This window comes from Leuciscus leuciscus (assembly GCF_965113295.1).
Source record: "Leuciscus leuciscus genome assembly, chromosome: 1".
Classification (NCBI taxonomy): domain Eukaryota; kingdom Metazoa; phylum Chordata; class Actinopteri; order Cypriniformes; family Leuciscidae; genus Leuciscus; species Leuciscus leuciscus.
In genome coordinates, this window is record NC_138725.1 from 52,539,060 (window position 1) to 52,560,196 (window position 21,137).

General features: G+C 37.8%; 3 protein-coding genes across 3 annotated transcripts; 1 reads left to right on the forward strand and 2 right to left on the reverse strand.

Moving 5' to 3' along the window:
* Positions 1 to 2,250: 2,250 nt before the first annotated feature.
* On the reverse strand, positions 2,251 to 7,833 carry lin7b (lin-7 homolog B (C. elegans)). Its single transcript, XM_082143524.1, has 6 exons — positions 7,569 to 7,833; positions 6,624 to 6,742; positions 4,803 to 4,874; positions 4,496 to 4,705; positions 4,176 to 4,339; positions 2,251 to 3,050 (listed from the first exon to the last, which is right to left on the reverse strand). Exons 1-6 carry the CDS (start codon positions 7,642 to 7,644, stop codon positions 3,029 to 3,031), a joined length of 663 nt encoding a protein of 220 aa, XP_081999650.1. The 5' UTR covers positions 7,645 to 7,833; the 3' UTR covers positions 2,251 to 3,028.
* A 98-nt stretch (positions 7,834 to 7,931) lies between these two features.
* snrnp70 (small nuclear ribonucleoprotein 70 (U1)) lies at positions 7,932 to 16,846 on the reverse strand. Its single transcript, XM_082142688.1, has 10 exons — positions 16,662 to 16,846; positions 15,954 to 16,107; positions 15,687 to 15,749; positions 15,253 to 15,307; positions 15,109 to 15,173; positions 14,947 to 15,009; positions 14,760 to 14,841; positions 10,001 to 10,102; positions 9,611 to 9,710; positions 7,932 to 9,533 (listed from the first exon to the last, which is right to left on the reverse strand). The coding sequence occupies exons 2-10, from the start codon at positions 16,098 to 16,100 to the stop codon at positions 8,714 to 8,716; spliced, it is 1,497 nt and encodes a 498-aa protein (XP_081998814.1). The 5' UTR covers positions 16,101 to 16,107; positions 16,662 to 16,846; the 3' UTR covers positions 7,932 to 8,713.
* A 667-nt stretch (positions 16,847 to 17,513) lies between these two features.
* On the forward strand, positions 17,514 to 21,028 carry rnf113a (ring finger protein 113A). Its single transcript, XM_082182102.1, has 10 exons — positions 17,514 to 17,666; positions 17,835 to 17,911; positions 18,032 to 18,130; positions 18,274 to 18,381; positions 19,734 to 19,843; positions 19,933 to 20,039; positions 20,149 to 20,238; positions 20,319 to 20,412; positions 20,598 to 20,704; positions 20,857 to 21,028. The coding sequence occupies exons 1-10, from the start codon at positions 17,564 to 17,566 to the stop codon at positions 20,922 to 20,924; spliced, it is 963 nt and encodes a 320-aa protein (XP_082038228.1). The 5' UTR covers positions 17,514 to 17,563; the 3' UTR covers positions 20,925 to 21,028.
* The last annotated feature ends 109 nt before the right edge of the window (positions 21,029 to 21,137 follow it).

A 21,137-nucleotide genomic window follows, 5' to 3' on the forward strand; every position in this document is an offset into this window, starting at 1 on the left:
GAGATTTAAAAAAACATTTTCATTTGGTTTTTCTTTCTTTTGTGACAGCTGTTAATGGGTGTTTCTGCAACTACGGGCACTTTTAAGTCCCAGGAGTGAAATTTTAGATTTATGTTAAAATTTGTCATTTGATGTTTCATAAATATAAACGCAGTGTCAATACACACCTTGACATAAATAATTATGAATAAATAATATGATTTAATGTAAAATTATGAAGCATTTATAGGTCCAAACACCATTTTTGCTCATGTCCCACACCCGTGGTTTCAATGTTGAGATTCTTAGAATTAGCTCATTCTTTTACAATATGACATTATTTCAAATGGAATTGTTTAATATACAGATTCATTTACAGAATCTTAAAAATCTTTGTATTATTTACTGATCATTTTTATGATTTTTTTAACTAAATGTGCCTGTCCCACACTTTTGAGTCCTTACCGCAACAATGAAAAAAACCTTTTATTATGAAATTGTATCGAACACAAACAAGTCTAGTTTCTATGGAAACAGAAACTATCACTTGAGCACATTGCTGACACTACCTCACTCACAAGATAACAAAAAAATAAGGTAAACATCATCTTTTCTGCTCTAGTATTTATTGTGCATCCTTACCATTCAGCTTAATAATTGTGTATTTATAACTACATTTTAAAAATAAATGTATTTTACTGTTGAATTCATGTATATTAAGATGTTAAGATTCAAAACTAATGTGGTAGGCCTTGATAGCTGCCAATTAGCTAAAATATTAGCAAAAATGTCATTTCCGCAACATGTCTTTACCGCAGCAAATTTAGGTGTTGCGGTAAAGACCTTGTGTTGCGGTAGAGACAAATTCAAGGTGTACTGTATATTAAATGACAAATATTCAGTATATTATTAGTACTGAAGTATATATTTGTATATTTATTAGTATATATATATAAACATGCAATTTTTTACATTAAAAATAACATTTTGTCCTGACCGACTCAATATGTCATTACCGCAGCACTGCTCTATTTTCATTTTTTTTCACATTTTGATTTGCAAAAAAAATATTTTTACACTTAAGTTGAGATGATTAACACATTGAAATTGCAACATCTGTCATAAAAAGTTAATTATGTTATCTTTTGTGTGTATGGAAACAATTGACATCTAAGGTTACTGTAAATTTTTTACATGGCATAGAAAAAAACATGAGATTCCCTATTTTGTATATTATTTTTTTATATCAGTATTTACAAAACTGCATCAAATTTGAAAAAGCTATTTAAATATGTAAAAAAATGTATAGAAATTACTAAAGAAAAATTTATAAAATTAACGTTATTGTAACATTGCAGTAAGGACACTTTTTAAGAAGATGACCCGAAAAACATAAAAAATAAACATGTTCCAGATTAAAATCTTAACGACTACATTCTATTTTGTGTAAATCTTTATATGTATTACAGACTGTGATGGTTAAAATTGAAATTCATGGAGGTTGATCTTTTTAAGATCAAGGGCAGTCGTGGCCTAGTGGTTAGGGAGTTGAACTGGTAACCCAAAGGTTGCTGGTTCGATTCCAGAACCGGTGGGAAATGACTGAGGTGCCCTTGAGCAAGGCACCTAACCCCTAATCGCTCCCCGGGCGCCACACAAAGGCTGCCCGCTGCTCTGGGTGTGTGTATCCATGTTTGCAGTGTGTGTGTGTTAACTACTCACTACTCTGCTCCTAATGTGTGTGCATTAACTTGGATGGGTTAAATGCAGAGGTCAAATTCCAAGTATGGGTTACCATACTTGGCCGTCACGTGTCACTTTCACTTTCACTTTCACTTAAAATTGGGATAGTCAAAAGTGCCCGTAGTTGCAGAAACACCCTAATATTCAGGAGGTTCACAACATTAGATGTGAATTTAATAAAATCTATTAAAACAAGTTCTGTGCCAGTCAAATTTCTCTCCAAAATCAAAAGAAAGAAAGAAGTTGTGACCATTCTGATTTTAAACAAAAAAAATATGATTTATGAATTATGAACATTTAAATTTTCTTTTTTCATAAAAACATCAATGCAATTTTATTTTTAATCTTTTTCATGGGTGATTTTCATGAGTCCCCCATTGACAAAAGACACATTTCTACCCAATATATTTTCATTATGGTGCATTTGGTCTCTCCAATCCTGAAATTTTGACCTGAAATATTTTGTCCAAACTATGATTATTACCATATATAAACAACTGACATTTGACATAAATTAACTCACCAGACTTTTAAATGACATTGTTGATTTTAATGTATGAATAAATATATAAATAAACAAAAAAATTCAAGCATTGAACATAGGCACTATGACTGGCAGCACAAAGCCACTCATAGGAGCACACTTTCATGACAACCTATTTGAGTATGGCGTGCTTAGAACAGAGCAATCAGTTCATTCAGGAAGTGTCTTTTGGAATAACAGTGTTTGTCCTCCTGATGTAGTTCTCACAGAGTGGAACACATGAGACAAGAATACTTGTACTGTAAATTTGATGCATAGCTTTAACTCTATTGTCAATGCATGTTTTCTGAAACACAGACTCGATAAGTGAGTGGGTAATGGTCTAAGTAGAAACCATCATGCCATTCAGTTAATAATCTTACAGTAAAATACACACATTTTGTCCTACAAGTACACATACTGTGTGCTATTTGCACCCTCTAGGCAATTGTTAAAGCTCTCTTCTGTGCTAACAGACACACACACACACACACACACACACACACACACACACACACAACCACCCAGCATATCCCAGGGTGCAGGTTCCACATAAGAATACAATAGAAAATCAGACTCAAGACAGACCAGATGCACTATGCAGTCTCTCCCTCTGCATGGCCAGGGAAAATAGTATATTTGAGGTCTACATGTTTTGAGATCGTTCCACTAACATAAATATCTAAGGGTAGTTACACTGATCTCCCCAAGGTCTTCTGTCATCCTACAGGAGCAGAAAGGGTGGAAGAATGGATCAGCAGGCCAGTCAGAAGTTAAGACTGGTTAACCCCTGGACTCCAAAGACCTGTCGGTGAAAAGACAATGATGGGGAAATGTTAAAATACAGATAGTTCTATATACAGAAAAACAAGTTCATCTAAAGTAATCTAAAGTTTTTCCATTCCACGGCGCTACTTTTCCATTATTTTTCTATGTAAAAGCGGTTGACGGTCATGTTTGACTGTTGCACTCGTGTCTTTTGTAGCTTCTCGCGCATGACACGCCATTCTAAAAATGTGGCGCTCAAGTTAAAGTTCAACTTTTAAAAGACACATGGAGACCTTGCGGTTTTTCCCCATTCCACTGCAAGAGCCTCGCGTTTTTGCTTTGTTCTGTGTGAACCAGCTCATAGGCTATTTGCACGTTCAATAGCATCTCCCGTGTTTCATTAAAAACATTTCAATTGCCAGAGGACATGACATTTTTTATTTAATTAAATTTTTTAGCAGTCTATTGTATAACAGTCTACTGTAATAAAAAAAAATGTGATGGTGATGTTATATTCACAAAAGAATACGAAGTATTCTAATAAATACGAAAGAAGGTGTGCACATCCCAAACAGCCTAATTGGACTCGGGTGCAGGACCATAAAACATTGAAAAAAAAGTTTGCACACTGAAAAAAGCAGCTTCAAACTAATTTTATAAATGTGATTTTATAAACGAATTATATAAATAAATTCACAATCATTAAAAAGTCTGGGGTCAGTAATATATTTAGTTTGATGTAACAAAAGATGTCCATTTCAAATAAATGCTGTTCTTTTGAACTCGCTATTCAAAGAATCCTGAGAAAAATGTGACAAAACTATTAAGCAGCACAACTGTTTTCAGCATTGATAATAATAAGAAATGTTACTTGAACACGAATATTAAAATGATTTCTAAAGGATCATTTAACAATGAAGACTGAAAATAAATGTAAATGTAAAAAAAATAAAAAATAAATAACTTTGCCATCACATGAATAAATAATATTTTAAAATAGAACAGCCCTGGTGAGACTTCTGAACAACTTTTGAACAGTAGCGTACTTTTAAAGAAACAAATAAGTCCTCTGATTACTAATCGGCTGAGAGAAGATGAGAAAAAGGAAAGAACCACAGGGGGAAAAAAGGAAAGGAAAAGAAAGTGATAAAGTCACACTCACGAGTAGCTGGTATGTTGCTGGCGTCTCCTGGCACTTCTCATCTTCTCAAACCTGGCTTCCATCTCTTCTAGGACTTTAGGGGTGTAACGCACCACCAGCTTCACTGAACCCTGGGCTGCCTTTAGCAGCTCCACAGCTTTCTCATGGTGTTCTCCCTCCACACTCTACACAATGATAAAGAAATAAAGGACATTTTGAAGTCTGCAAGCATGTTAACACGTTATTATGGCAAACCACAGCTTTTGAAATCAAAGCCATGATCACATGCAAAAATATAGCTGCTAAATTATACATCTCAAAAACACACTGTCCCAACATACCACTCCATTAACAGAGAGCAGCTGATCTCCTCTCTTCAGACCACCCTGTCGGTCAGCAACACCTCCTGGGATGACCCTGGAGATGTAGATGGGAGAGTTTTGTTCTTTTCCCCCCATGATGTTGAACCCGAGCCCCTCGTCTGTTTTAGGGAGTTCAACCACCCTTGGGTGTGCATGGCCTTCACTGGCTGCGAACGCTGCTACTGTGGCCTGGAGGAAAGAAAAAAAGAGATTAAATAAGTGTTTCCTTCAGTGTATGATGATCATTCTTGATTAACTTAGTTGCAGGTTTTTGGTAAAAAATTACCTTGGCAGTGGCTTGTGCTCGGACCTCGGGCCCACCTATAATGTCCAACGTATCATAAAGCTGCTCGTAGACCTAAAAAAATTCAACTATATTGTGAGAAAGTATTTTGTAGTTTACAGTGAGTTTGTAAAACTTCACAATTAATAATATTAACAAAATACTTTACAAACTGTTTTGCAGATCATTATTTAACAAACATTTGAATACCAGAAATTTCCTGAAACTTTGATATTTTCATTTGCATACATTATGGGATGTACACAGACTACTGATGTGTTTAAACATTTAAATAAATGATTGTTAATGACTTCATAAGGGGTAATCATGCACAATCAGCTGGTCACAATTGCTAAATAAACCCCCAAGGTATGCCACAAACCTTTCTGCTTCACAACAGGATCTTGATCATCCAGTAGGGGCTTATTTTGTGACAATGACCATGTGACTGTTCATTATCTTGCTTATTACATGGCTGTTGATTACCAAATAAATAAATGGACATTAAATATGGATTTTAGCTTTAATTATATAAAAGGAAAAAGACATCACGGTGATATGAGAGACATGAATCTAGCAGAGCTACACTGTGATGCCATAGAATAACCATTTTTGGCTCCCCAATTGAACCTTTCAGTCAAAGGTTCAGTTAAAGGAACCATTTTTTTCTTAGCTTGAAGAACATTATAATTATCTGAATTAACCTTTATTTATTTTTTTTTATTTTTTTTTTACTATAAATAACCTTTTGTGGAATGGAAAGGTTCCATGAACGTTAAAGTTGCAGTAAGCGATTTCTGAGAAGCGCTGTTGATATTTGAAATCACCAAATGAACACAACGATACCCAAAATGATCACACCCCGTCACCCTATCTTGATAGCTCTGCCCCCAAATTCACAAACACAATATGCAGCACAGGCAACTCCACCCTCATGAGTGTATACGCCCATTACTGCTGGAAACAAGTGTGTTATGGCGCTCGGTCCGATTCACGTTCAACAGCATTTCTCAGAAATCACTTACTGCACTTTTAAATGTTCTTCATAGAATCATCGATGCCAAAAAAGAACATTTATTTTTAAGAGCTTGTGTAGGAAATCAGTTTCTTGGAACAATGGTCAATTACTGGTACACAGTTTAGTGTTCTTAGAAGAATATTTGACATACTACCATTTTTTAACAATCAGAATCAAGAGCCATAATTCCAGTTAATTCCAATGTAAAATTTGTGAAGTAGAAGGCTAATTTTAGTGGGAGAAATCAACCAATGCAGACATACAGATCAAAACCTTGTGTTCCCATAAGACATTTCTCTCTAAGCTACGCAAAGAGCAGGACATCAGAAAGACATGTGAAAACTGAATAAATCTGAAAAGGGTAAATATCTGTTTTATTGTTGTGAACAGACTGGACTCCTGGCATAGGAACCGATTACCGCAAGTCAAGGAGTGAGACATGGAGGCTGAAGTGAGATGCAGTCTCAAAGAGACAGGAAAGTGAGTCATTCAGGAGGAGGAACAGTGCAGCACAATACTTTCTATGAGAAACGACCATATATGTGTGGGGGTGGAAAAGGACAAAGTCCTGTGTTATGTGGTGACAATTTCTACATTTCAAACCTTAACCTAACTACGTATGTTCCTTTAGTGTTCTGTGAAATCAGCACAAGATAAAAGGTAAAGATTTAGTAAATATTTCTCACTGTTTTTTAATGAAGGTAATTTGTTCCAACTGAAAGCAAGAGAATCCAAGAAACAGTTATTAATAGAAGCAAATTCACAGTCAAGCGTCCTCATGTTTGAAGGACTGAAGTAGCCTTTACCTCTCTGATGGCAGCACAGAACTTGCTCTGTAGAACTCTCTGTAGAGCCTGAAGTTTGGGAGGAGGAAGCTCACCGCTTCTTTGAAGCCTGTCCAACAGTTCTATCACTCTGCAAACATCTGGAGAGAAATAAACCATTACAGAAATATACATAAAAAGCCTACTTGCAAGCAAAGTTAACCTGGGATTGAAAGCCAACTAGTCAAGGAGAGTTCTGGTTATTATGAAACTCTGCTGATTTTTTTTTTTAAAGCACCATATTTTTAAGTAATGATGCTTTAAACCCTTCAGACCTGATTGTTTTTCCACTGAGCAAAAAAATTATCCACTTGATATTTGATCTTCTCCAATGTATAAATTAGTCGAAAAAACAAGATTTGTGCAAACTCTTTTATTCGATTTTTTTTCCCATGTCCACTACAATGGATACCAGGACTGAAGCAACAACAACAATATATATATATATATATAATTTATTTATTATTTATTTAAAGGGCCGTTTTTAATCAAATGACTAAAGACGCCCCGCGGTCTATAACGAACAACTGCATTCTTTTGATAACCGGGGGGTAGCACGAATCAACGGTGGAAGATATTAGCATAGAAAAGAGAACATACACCCGTATACAACGTAAAAATGAACACGTACGGATGCCAATTAGCTCAGGGAAATGACTTTCTGCTAATGTGCTTCCATATGCAAAGATGTGACATTTACCTGTAAATGAATCGGTTTTATTTAATGAATTTCAAGCATAAAACAAACTACCACATTGATTCACTCACATTATGGGCACGATATGCCCCGCTTATAGCCTAGGTCACTAATGCTGCCTGATTAACAGACACTAGAACCTGTCAGTTCATTGGCTAAGCTACCTGCCATAGCATTTTCCAAATGCTACTGGTGTGTTGGGATATAATAAATAGGACTAAGTAAACTACCTCTTTCCAAGCAGAGCGGTTCCGTCATCGCCGCCATGTCCACATCTTTCCCCGTATGATAATACGATGACATCATGAAGATCGTCTGCTGCAGTGGAGGACTGAAGCGTTTCACCAGAGGTAAAATTTTAATAAATTAGAAGATATCGTTTTGGATCAGAAGGAACGGATTTTCAATTGTAAGAATCAATCGTATCTGCAGCAGCTCCAGTGAAAGCGTAGATGCTTCAGCTAATGTGGAGATGCGCGAAGAGTGCACTCGACTCGTCCCAGGCAGCCGCTTACTGAATGACGCAATTCTGCACGTCAGAGCCAGAGGCGCAAGTTCAATGCCGTTTGTGAGACAAGGAATCAAGAACTCAATTTGTCAATAAAAAAGTATTTATTCAAGAATGAAAGGCAGAACCAATACGACCAGAGATACAAGCAACAGAAAAAAAAAATATATTCAAGAAAGAAAATTAAGAGCAATTTTCGTGAACCCATGGCAAACATTCCCATTTAAAAACACAATTGTGTACATTTTTCCTGTATTTGTTCCTTCAGTAAAATTAGGGGCCACTGTACGATTTGCAAACGATCCACATATTGGACCAAATATATAAAATAAATGTACAAAAGAAAAGAAAAAAAACACTGAAGAGAAACTGGGGGGTGGGGAAGACTAATGTAAAAGGAACAATGTACAGAAACGTTTTAAACCATCAATTACCCATCCCTTACTGAAACTACACCGTAAAAATATACAGTACTTCAGTCAAGAGACCTCGTCCCAGCAAACACGGTCAATTGATACTTAGTTGATGTTATCACAGGGAATTCAAATGCATCATAAGGCTAGTTATTAGGTGAAGTTTTATGCAAACAAAGCCCCAGATATAATTTAAACAGGCTAAAACTAAAATAAAAAAAAACCTCACAGTTCAGCTACATAATCTTTTTATTTAACAAAAGTACGCTTCTTACCAGGGAGACACTAAGCTCTCTCAGTGATAGCTGTTGGTAGTACAGTATAATACTCACACACTGTGGACATAGTGCAAGCAAAGGAGGGTGTAGGCATTAAATAACGGTTGAGGATATTTGTGAATCAAATCAATATTACAACTGGATAACCTTGGATCATTCACACAACAGTGGCACTTTCAGTACTCGTCACCCTGGCCCTCCATCCTGTACCCATTCTCATTGGAGGCATAGCCCTCTCCTGACTGTATGGAATCCTGATCCATCATCATCATCCTCATCCCATCCTGTGAACCTTCTTCTGATTGTGGCGGCACTGGCTCTTCACCCCCATCACCTCCGTTACCCAAACCCTCTTGATCTCCTGAGGAGGATACATGTCTATCTTCCCTCCGGTCTCCACGGTCCCGATCACCCCGGTCCCGTTTGTGTTCCCGATCTCTATCCCTATCTCGCCTTCTCTCACGATCCCTGTCTCTATCTTTATCTCTATGGCTGCGCTTCCTATCGCGGTCTCTTTCCCTGTCTTTGTCTCGATCCCTCCCTCTCTCCTCTCCTTCAGGCCCTCCCTCCTCACTTCGTCCTGGTTCACCACCCAAGGGGTCCTCCATACCCCTTTCTCCCCCTTCTGGAATAATTCCGTCAACAAGCCCACCCATGCCTTCCTCTCCTCCTTCTGCACCCTTGCCTCTTTCCCTATCTCTCTTTCTATCCCTGCTCCTGCTTCTCCTCTTGCGGTCTCTTTCTCTATCCCGGTCTCTACTCCTCTCTCGGCTGTCTCCGGTGGCACCTCTCTCTCTTTCTCTGTCTCGACGTCGGCTGCCGCCCCCAGTCTCCTCCCCCGGAACCACAAGGGCCCTCTCACGCTCACGAGATCTGGTGCGTCTGCGTCTCTCTCGGGATCGAGAGCGGCGGCGCTCTCCACGCTCCCCACGCTCCTTTTCTCGGTCACGTTCACGACTGCGTTCCCTGCGTTCGCCACGATCCCGATCACGGTCACTGCAGGATAATAGACAATAGAGGTAAGGACCGAAAGCTAAAACACTAAAAACACAATTATGCTCCACGCAACTTACCTTCCAATTGGTCGGTCATCATAACGGGAGGTGTCATCTCTGCCAGAGTGCTTGATGTTGACATCTGCTCCTCCTCGCCTTGTACCGCCAAGACCTCCACCTGGAGAATAAAATGCATATATATATATTGATGATGTGAAGTATTAACACTTGCTATCCCAACCATACCATCTTTACCAGGGGTGGGCAATTCTGGAACTCAAGACTGACAGTCATGCAGAGTTTTTTTATCAACCCTAAAACAAACACTCCTGAACAAGCTAATCAAGGTCTTTTGGATTACTAGAAACATCCAGGCAAGTGTTGATGCAGGCTACAGGACATTGGCCCTCCAGGAACAGCATTGGACACCCCTGGCCTGGAAAAGAACACTTAGGAACAAGTGCTTACCGAGTCGTCGGGGGTGCCATCCTTTGACCGTTCGTCCTCTTTCAACATCAACAAGTACTCTGCGTCCATCAATCTTTTTGCCATCCGCATGCTTGTAGGCAGCTAGTAGAGTTGATAGACGAGCAATAGAAAAGCGGAGATTGAGGAATGAAGAGAATAAAGAGTAAAAAGAAAGAAAGAGGTAGACAATGAGAAAACAAGAATACACACAACAGTATTTCCTATTACATACCTTGAATTTGGGATGAACTCCATTAAAAACATTAAGCTATTTGAAGACACGCTTACCTCTGAATTGATAAAGACACCAGGAATGAGATAAACTGACAATTCTGCTATGAGCTCAAAAAAAAAAATCTTCTACCTTAGTTTTAGTTAATGATAACTCATGGATTGAGACGCATTAATAAATAAATCACAAAAACATTGCCTGTATTTAAAAAAAGCATTTAGTAAATTACTGAAGTTCATGATTTGGATTATAGATTTAAGCAGATTTTCCAGACTGCATTCCTTAAAATAATTCCAAAGCACAATAATGCTTTTATAAGAAATAGCCTGTATGATATGAATTCATGATCCATATGCTATTTCAGCAGTTAACAAAAACTAAACTGAATATTGCAAGTTGCAGAATAATATGCCAAATACCTTAAATTTAAGTGTAACGCATCACGGAATGTGAGAACATTGCAGTGGCATCTAAATTCTCAGTATTGAAGATAAAAACTCCAGATACCACTTAAGCTGGGCGCACACGGTACGATTTTTTATGTCGTACAATCTCACAGGCGATTTTTCTTCTCTCGGGAGAAATCGCGTGGAAATTGCTGATGCTCGTATTGTCACGGCTCGCACTGTGTGAGGAATTACGAGCAGAGAACGTTACGAGCACCTCCAAACAACCCGATAATTGTTTGAAACATTCAACAATTGGGTGAGTCAGCCCAATTTTGCCTTATGTATAGGCTGTCCCTTATTGCCAAATCATACACAACCACATCACATAGGCTAGATCTATCAATTTAATTACAGCCCAGTGGATGCAACCCTACAGGGCATACACTCAACATAAACTAGAATGTATTTGTCAAAGGAATGGCTGTGCCGTTTTTTGCTTTTTACCAAATCATTTGCACATTCGTCTTTTTATTTTGGGTCTTTTTTCTATCTGAAGGTATAGCAGCATCATGCTCCAGAATCTCCGTGTTAAGCATGAAAGCTCATATGATTGCCGCCAGCTCACAGTGCAGTAGTCGTGCAGTGTACCAGTTACTTTGACACGATAATCAAATTAACTCATAACATGTGCAATGGCGCACAACCTCCTGAGTGTCTGAACTCGTGCAGTGTATGCCTGCCTTTAGAGTTTAAAGACACTAAAACATGTGCTTTCTAAAAACGATGTAATATTCAGGCAAAATGCCATCTCTCTGGTATTCAGAAAGAAATATGAAGTAACATTTAAGTGCTATGGTAGACCTTAAAACTGACAAATAAAATGTAAGGCAGTTCTAACAGTGCAATGTGGATCGCAAAAACAAAAGCATTGTACTCAACAGCTTGGACAACTAACCATCTCCAAATTGTGATCCACATTAAACTGCCCATTAACGCCATTTTATTCTCATTAAATCTTGATAGAAAGCCACAAGAAAAAAAGGCACTTAGTGAATACAGTTACACTAAAAGCCACTCTTTCCATTCTCCAAAATCTCTCAAACATTCATTCACACTCATACAGAATTTCTATGAGCATTAAAGCACCATTTACGCTCACATCACGGTAGACCAAAGGGGAGGAAAAAAAATTGGCAGAGCTTTACTTCTAGCTTCTATACATTATAAATAATGGGTATGCTAGAAGTACAGCTTTTAAGAAAGTTACACAATTCCCACACACTTCAATATGGCCAATACCCTTAGGTCTTTTCCTTCTGCTGGTCTAAGATAAGTCTAAGCCCTTAAGTATTTAGTCATTATCTCAGTCTTACCACATTACCTGGAGATGCTATCTTACCATAACACCTGGCCAAGGATGAAGTCCTTGATGGAACACCCCACGGAAATGTAGCCTGGCGATTCCAGCAGCCTCGAATCAAAATGTCTTTCAGTACATTTGATACAAATGATTTTTTTTTTTTTTATCAAAACTGGACAACCTTGAACCAAGGAATTAGGGATCCAATCCATCAACAAGGGATACGATGAAATCCACGAAGCTATTCTGGTCTGCACTGTCGACGGCGTTCAGTTGAAACCCATCATGAGGGCCTTACCATCAAACCCTCAAGTTATTTCACACACATCTGTCCTGACATCTCATCCGGAGGGCCTTACCAACAACCCTCAGACTACCATACCAAACTAGAGGGGCTTACCAAACACCCTCAGCGCACCTACCCAACAAGAGGGCCTTACCATCCACCCTCATTTAACAGTTAACAGAGGGCCTTACCACAACCCTCACCTACCTAACCAACAAGAGGGGCTTACCATCCACCCTTATATCCATAAAATCTCTCAGATCAGTTTTTCCATTTAGTTTAAATTCTTTATGATTCTACAGGGCCTTGCAAGTGAAAATTTAAAGGAAATATATATATATATATTTTTTTTTAAACTAGAATTCAGATTGAGAAAAATGCGTATTAGGAACTTAAATTGTATAAACCCTTAACATGTGTTAAGAAAAGTAAAATATAATTCTTATTTTATTGGTTGTATCCATGTCATTTTTTCAGCCCATTAAGAGCTTTGTAAATAGTGGTAAATAGCCAGTTTGGACACAAGGAAAGTCACAAGAAAGGTTGCAGCTCCTCACTTAACCTAAATAGACATTTCTGAGGCCTATGGATCAAGTGTCTCACAGAGGAACTCTGGGACTGAATTTAACCATTGATGCTCTACAAGGTGAATCCATGGCAATAAGAATCTTTAAATGTAATCAGGTTCCGTGCAGTGATTTAAATATCCAAAGTCCTTAGTTAACCTATTCTATTAAAGCCAACACCACCATTTCAGCAAATAGTGCCTACACACACTATGAATTTTTATTTAAATAAAAACGCATTACCAAATGAGTCTTTGTGCCATTATTTACATTACAAAAAAGTTAAGGTCCTGGCTTATTTGATATAGTAACGCTTGGCAATATAGCAAGTTATAGCAATAACATGAGACACGTTCACATTGTCACTGGACAACACAAGAGCAGATCCTTTTCATCTAGTTGTTGCATAGCAACAGTGTTAAGGTGCAATCACATTAGCACAAAATGTTGCAGGTAAGGTAAAAATATCCACGGTCAAATTGTTAAGTGTAGCTAAGTCACTATCAAACCAAGCAGCTTTCTGTTTTTCCAACATGCCAAATCTACGTGACCAACTTGAACCCTACGCGAAATCTGCATGGGTAAATCTTCTACCCACCTGAAATGCAAAATTCCACATCACATGGATTACTATTGAAATTACTGGATTTCCTCTGCAAAAATTCACTTAAACTGTAAATGTAACTGCACTTTTATGGCAGGGATTACCCAACCTTGTGGAGAGAGAAGACATTTAACTATGTGTGCAAAATAAATGCATCTATATTTTAATATCTAACAACGAGACCACCATCCACTTTAACTCGGCAATTGTGTGTTGTAATGTAACAAACAGGTTCTCTTTACAACAAAGTTCGGTTTCAAGTGTAACCAATACTGCACGGTCTAAATCTTGCGGGGTACAACCACATTAGTAGTACAATGGCTTTAATAGAAGAGATTAATGACAGGCTCGCACTCACTATAACTGGCCCAAGCCACAGTCAATAACAACTGGCAGCCCTATATTTAGCCCTAAAATGGGGCAGATGAGAAGTGATTTGGTACACCTATCAACTAAAATTAGATGAGGGGTGTAAAGAAATCTTACCCATCATACAAACCCATCATACCAACCATATACTGAGCTGTGGTAGTAGGGTGTAGATGTATCAAAACCATCATCATGATCTGCAAGCCAGCTCTGGCCAATAGCCATCAGAGATAGGCGGCTGCAGTAGCAATGAGAACAACACACAATTAATAGAAAGCATTGACTCGCTCCGCAACACTTCAATCATAAAGGCCCCTGTGTGAACTGAGGTATAAAAAGCCTTGATATTAACGGCTGTTTGTGCACCAGACATGAACACGTGTGTAAGTATATGGGTCACCTTTTTCACTACAGACAGCCTTAGCCTTTAGCTTACCATCACCGCTCCATCCGGAAACACACTGCTATGTCACACTGCCTAAACATTACAGAGATGCCATAGAGTGGCAACATTCATCAGAATGTGTGTTGGGCTAACGCACAGCCACACTCCGCTCTTCACCCACATGTGCTGCACCGTCACACTCACACAGATGCAACACACACACGGGGTAAAAAAACAGGAATATACTACGAACACAGATATGATAGGGTTGACAAGCCATCATACAAGCACACACACACACAAAATGGAGTTTTATAACATGACAGAGTTACACATTCTCATATGTTTTTACATTTTTGATTGGTTGGCTAATTCTACATTTGTGGTGACGCCGGCAGAAAAGAAAAAATCTAAATAGATGGACTATGACTAACATCATTTGATGCTTCAAATAAAAATAGTTCATGAGAAGACAATGAATGCCTTTTTACATTGCAGTAAAATATGGTGTAGTATTCCCAAGTCATTTAAAGAGTTTAAAGAAGAACGAGATGTCTTGGTTACTCACAGTGCATGTCTCTCTCGTGTTCATATTCAATGAACGCATAGCCTCTTGGTTTTCCAGTTTTCTTGTTGTACACAATGTAGATCTAATTAAAGGCAAAAACATTAAAGGATGAGCCTGTGGGATAAAAAAAAAAAAAAGAAAAAAAAAGGAAAGGAAAGTGGAGAAATGTACATATTCAACAACTTACCCGTTTGATAGGACCATAGACTTCAAACTCACGCCGTAGTTTGGACTCTGTGGTGTCATAATTCTGCAAGAACAGAACACATAAGATTAACATTTTCAGGACAAGATCTCAAAATATTTTAATTCTTACGTACAAGCCCATATATAAAACAAAAACACTCACAATTCGAGCAACAAACAAGGTCTTAAAAGCATCTCCTTGAGCATTAGTATCATTATGTGGGTCCCCTGTGGAGATACAAGAAACAATTGATAAGGTTTTATAATACAGTGCGTTTCAGCGTTTTACTTAATTTCAGATACTTACATAGCTTCAGTTCTGTTTCCACCACAACTTGCCTCCTTTCCATCTTCTCTCTTCTCTGGAATGGAAATAACAATGGACCATATTACATACAAATATTAACATATGGATATATATATACACACATACACTATTATATATTGATTTTTATGTATGTATGTATGTATGTATGTATATATATATATATAAAAATCACCCATGTTGTCATTTTCTAGAAATACGTGAACATTGTTCATAAGTGTACTAAAAAGATTATCCTACTGACAAAGTCACTCTTCCACTGAAGCTTTTCAAAGATAAAATGTTTGCCATCCTCAACTCATAATAACACAATTGAAACCCTTCTGAATGAAGGTCTGAATTTAAAAGCCATTCAGCATGGGTAAACAACATCAGTGAAATTCCCACAGAAATGTAAAAAGTTAAGACTTCCTCACCTTCCTCTCCAACCTCTCATCTCGCGTCTCTGCTCTTGTTGGTGGCGGAGCATCTCTGGGGTCCTAACCAACAGTGGGTAACAAATTAACATTAGATATTGCCACAAAATACTGAAAAATATATATCTTAAGTAATTTGCATCATGCATAAAATAATCGTCTGATTAGAACACTTGATCTGTAATCTTTAATACTAGCAGTCAAAAAACTAAAAACAACAAAAACCAATTTAAAACATTTTATAGAATATAACATTGCAAAAAGCACCTCAAAATGCCGGATAAAAGGGGCAATTCCGCAGTAGGGCTGGTTGTGGTGTTTCTCGTGGGGAAGTTTCTCGAGTTGAGTCAGAAAAGGTATCGGGTCCCGCGGGGCAAACAATGCCAGCAGGTTCGGCGGAAGAAACTGAGTCATTGTTCACCTAGAAAAGAGAAATTACAAACGATTCAATTAAAATCCACAACAACAACCCTTAACAGAATCCCTGCATACTTTAAGCAGTTACGGTGGGTAACGTAAATGATTGAGAAGTTAGAGGAGAATTCAGCTACTAGCTAACTTACTACAGGATCGGCCGAAACCACAGCACGGACTAATTAGATGTTGGTAAACTTTAAATGAAAATGTGGCGTCCAAGTATCTTTCAGTATCTGTATCGATAAGGAAACACCCCCTAAACGAGGTTCTAAAAGTTAGCAGCTAGCAGTACCAGCTAGCTCGGCTAGCTTCGGGCAAACCAACATCCCCATATTTACTTTGCACAAATGCTTGAATAACCAGCTTCGTCATTATCAGGTGTGTAATATACAAATAAACAAACCGGAACGAATCACACAAGTAATGGTAGTGCACGTTTTGTTACACGCGTGTAAAGCAAAGCTCAATCCTGGTTAGGGTCAGTAACGTAACGTTACGGCTACTGTTCAGATCAGAGATCGCCAACATTTCCACGGGCGGCCTCCAATAGCGAATTACCTCAACTTCTCATCCGGTTCCGACGAAACCTCCGATTTAAGCCCAATAACCTCGGCGTGTTTCTGTGGGGAATCTTCGTGCATGAATTTCTTAAATCCCTTTAGTATTTTTCTGTATTTCGGTCAACACAATACACAACGTGTTCTCTCACCAAGCTGAACGAGTCGTTCCTTTCTTAAAATGGCGCGAGGCCGTAAACCACTGTGGTATTTTACGACGCTTTTGCCCGTCTACTGGTACTTTACGACAGGGGTGTGGTTAAGTGTTGCCAAATAATGCTCTGACTAGATTCAAATAACTTATAATGGCCTCTATACTCATTGCTAGATTCCAATGTCTTGATTTTAAATAAAGATTTTGTGATCTTCTTTAATGCATCTATCTATCAGGAATGTTTAGCTGCTATTTGGATTTGTTAATTTTTGTTTTGTATAGAGGCATGTTTTGTATTTCATTCAAGTAATACTCTTTTTTTTTTTTTTTACTCAAACAAAAGGAAATCAAAAGATTATAATGTCTGTAATATTTTTAGATTTTACACATGTAAGTTCTTGGCATTGAGAATGTCTGAAACCTCTGGGGTAAAGAATAGTACAGTTCAGTATTAAATGTTATTGTTTGTATCAGAAAAGCGAGCTGCCATACATTTGAGTTATATATGCTTTCAAGATATCTCTGACAGTTAGTCTAATAATAGACTTCATAATACAATTTGAACATTATTCATTAAAATGTGAATATATTTATGTATGAAATGTTAATAACAGTAGCAGAAAGACCATCTCTGATTCAGGACAATATACCCTTAACTTGCACTGTATTATTCATCCCATTCCCAAACACAAGAGGCACTATAACTGAAGTTCCGCATATTATTCTGTGGTTTATGTTTGTAGTTAAAGATGGCGGAGCCAGAAGAGCCTAAAACAATCTGCAAGTTTCTTTTTAAGAAATCAAACAAGAAATTTTCTGCTCGGAAAAGAAATGCAAGTGATAGCGATAAAGGTATTTTGTGCTGATTTCCCCCTCAGTCCTCGGTAATGCATGTATTGTTTGATCAGTTTTCCATAGTCAATACAGTAAGCTGTCTGTTCAGTCAATGTTTATGCCCAACGTAATTCTGATTACAACCAAGTAACTGATGTATTAAATCAGTTTGTGTGTGTTCATCAGACAGAAGTAGCGGCGAGGAAGGCAGTGCTGTGGTCAGAAAGAAGAAAGCTGCTATTACTAACCCCATGATTCAGAAAGTATGTTGGTATTTTAAATGTTTAATGAAATCTGCATTATTTTAGTCTTTTACGAAGCTACTGTTTAGCTTCATCTGAAGCCATAACCGCAAGTTAAATACTGCACATCCCACCGTATAGACAAAGAAAGTGGAGAGGGAAGCAGTCTCATCAAGTGAAAGTGAAGAGGAGAAAGAAGGCAAGAGTGTCACTGTCGCGTACAAGTCCACTCGGTCAGCGGTGAGTCTGTCAGATGTTTACATCTGGGGTTTTCTTATGATTTATAGCAAACCCATTTGATTCCATTCCAAACATTTGATTCTTGTAATTCAGTGTGTGTGTGTGTGTGTGTGTGTGTGTGTGTGTGTGTGTTTGTGTTGCAGAAACCAGAGGGACCAGATGACATGGGGGCCACTGCTGTTTATGAGTTGGACACAGAGAGGGACAAAGATGCTCAGGCCATCTTTGAGCGCAGCCAGAAGATTCAAGAGGTACGGGGGATTATATTAATATGTAATACAAAAAACAAAGAGGTATGGTTTGAAATCTAATAACTGATTATTTGTACAGCTATTTTTACATTACAGATTTCTTCAAAGCAGCTTTACAGCAGTAAATAGAAAAACAGCATCTGCATTGCAAAATTGTCATATCAGAATTCATTATTTTCAGTTATTATTATTACACCTATTTCAGCTCTACAAAAGAATCAAATCAGTTCAGTTTTTTCGTGACCTCATTCAAAAATTGGAGCACAGCAGAATTGATACATTTTGTTGAACAGTAATTGTCTAAATATATAATTGAATAAATATATTAGGGGAAAAAAAAAACTTTATGGCCTATAACAACAAGTGGAAACAATCTCTCAATAAACAGATATTATGATGAACTTGCTTTTAAAGGGATACTTGCCCCCCCCAAAAAAGTCATCATCTACTTGCCCTCATATTGTTTCAAAATGTTCTTGTATTGAACACAAAAGGAGATCTAAGGCAGGATCTTAATGCTTCTCTAAAACTGAAATGAATTTAAAAAGACACAGTGATCAATAAAAGTATATTAATACACAACTTGTGTGTTATATTTTAAGTCCTCAAAAATGATACAGTAGCTTTGTGTGAGGAACAAAAAGTCATTATGCACAGAAATTCTTCCTCTCAGCCTCAGCTCTCGAATCTCATTTGTGTGATGTTAAATATGTGCATATTGAAATTTGGTGCATACAATGGCACAATTAGGTTCAAAGTTCAACATGTCACCAGAGAGAAGTCTGTCGTTTCACAGAAAGAATGAGTTATGACATTTTAATATTAAAATGTTAACATTAAACATAATGAGGTAAAACAAAATTGGTAACACTTTACAATAAGGTTCATTAGTTAACTACACTAGTTAACATTAACTAATAATGAGCTGCACTTATACAGCATTAGTTCATCTTTAATTATAATTTCAACATTTACTAATACTTTATTAAAATCTTGTTAACATTATTTAATGCACTGTGAACTAACATGAACAAACAATGAACAGTTGTATTTGTATTAACTAGTGTTAACAAAGATGAACAAAAACAGCAACAAATGTATTTCTCATGGTTAGTTCATGTTAGTTAATACATTAACTAATGTGTAATAAATGAACCTTATTGTAAAGTGCTACCAAAAAATTAAACGCATTCATGGGTGAATGAAGTAAGATCATTAAGATGCTTTTAGAAAACAGATGGTGAATTTCCATTTCATGCTGACTTTAAGGATACATGGTTATTGATATTGTTTGGGTGGGCACAATAGGCACAATCTCCTAATTCAGTGGCATGTCTGTATTTTATTTATAGGAGTTGACTGGTAAAGATGACGATAAGATTTATCGTGGCATCAACAACTACCATAAATACATTAAACCCAAAGATTCCACCATGGGCAACGCCTCCTCTGGTATGGTCAGGTGAGTCCGTAGAAATGCTGGTCCTGTTTGCTGTGACTAAATATGCTGACACAACTTTTAACTGATCCACAATGTCTTGTATGTGATAGGAAAGGGCCAATCAGAGCCCCTGAGCACCTCAGGGCCACAGTCCGGTGGGATTACCAGCCTGACATTTGTAAAGACTATAAAGAGACGGGCTTCTGTGGGTTTGGAGGTTAGTAAGCCACCGGTTTCCTCTCTGTTTTTGCCTTTCTTTTGAGGTTCATGTTAACACCCATGACAAATGTCATTGCAGGAACAAACATGTCTTCTTTTATCCTCAGACAGCTGTAAGTTTCTGCATGACCGCTCAGACTACAAGCACGGCTGGCAGATTGAGCGAGAGCTCGAAGAAGGAAGATATGGGGCAAACGGTGAGCCACCTTTAGGTACAGGTCTTTGAAAACATTTAGCTTCCGTTGTTCTTCTTTCTGACGTATTGTTTATCTCGCAGACGAGGAGAACTATGAAGTGAGCAGCGACGAGGAAGATCTTCCTTTCAAGTGTTTCATTTGTAGAGAGTCCTTTAAGAACCCCATTATTACAAAGTAAGTGCTACATCAAGCCATGGCCAGTTTGAATTGCAAATGCTGTTTTTACCACGGCACAAATCCACAATATGATGCTTTAGCCTGTGTACATCATATCTATATTTTTGTTTGACATTGTGTTTGCATGTTGTAGCCATATATTTGACTGCAGACCTAGTATTCCTAATGTCTTTGTTTTCCAGGTGCCGGCACTACTTCTGCGAGGCCTGTGCTCTCCTGCACTACCGCAAGTCTAAGCGCTGCTATGTTTGTAACCAGCAGACCAATGGCGTCTTCAACCCGGCCAAAGGTACTTATCGTTTCCATTAATCACAAATGACTAGACAATGTTTGGTCAATTGGTCATTAACTCTTGGAGCCCTGATAAATTCACTCACTAGTGTCATATATAATATGAAATGGAGAATAAAGGAACTCATTATTTGGTGTATTTTTCCTCAGAGCTCATGGCTAAGATGCAGAAACAGCAGGCGGCTGCCGACCAGCCTCCCTCTGATGAGGAAGACTAGCACCACACAGCCTCCCCTTCTGTTTTCTACTTTAATCATTCAGATTTCCAGCTGGGTTGTACATTTTCAGAACCTTTGAAATAAACATGCAATCTTTTGTAGAACTCTTTTTTTTCATGATTCTCAGAAATCTCCCAGGATGAGAACTCGACAATCTGTACGTCATTCACCAGAGACGCACAACATTATTGGCCAATATTTCACACCAAGTTT

Bases quoted from the DNA above. Each gene is read 5' to 3' on its own strand.
- rnf113a (XM_082182102.1), top strand. From the start codon at position 17,564: ATGGCGGAGCCAGAAGAGCCTAAAACAATCTGCAAGTTTCTTTTTAAG. The intron at 17,667-17,834 runs GTATTTTGTGCT...TGTGTTCATCAG, and splicing joins TGCAAGTGATAGCGATAAAG to ACAGAAGTAGCGGCGAGGAA. The intron at 20,040-20,148 runs GTTAGTAAGCCA...TTTTATCCTCAG, and splicing joins GGGCTTCTGTGGGTTTGGAG to ACAGCTGTAAGTTTCTGCAT.
- snrnp70 (XM_082142688.1), bottom strand. From the start codon at position 16,100: ATGACTCAGTTTCTTCCGCCGAACCTGCTGGCATTGTTTGCCCCGCGG. The intron at 15,750-15,953 runs GTGCTTTTTGCA...ACTGTTGGTTAG, and splicing joins CTTTTATCCGGCATTTTGAG to GACCCCAGAGATGCTCCGCC. The intron at 14,842-14,946 runs GTAAGTTGTTGA...GCCTTTAATTAG, and splicing joins TCTATGGTCCTATCAAACGG to ATCTACATTGTGTACAACAA.
- lin7b (XM_082143524.1), bottom strand. From the start codon at position 7,644: ATGATGTCATCGTATTATCATACGGGGAAAGATGTGGACATGGCGGCG. The intron at 6,743-7,568 runs GTAGTTTACTTA...ATTTCTCTCCAG, and splicing joins ACCGCTCTGCTTGGAAAGAG to ATGTTTGCAGAGTGATAGAA. The intron at 4,875-6,623 runs GTAAAGGCTACT...GAATTTTTTTAG, and splicing joins TCTGTGCTGCCATCAGAGAG to GTCTACGAGCAGCTTTATGA.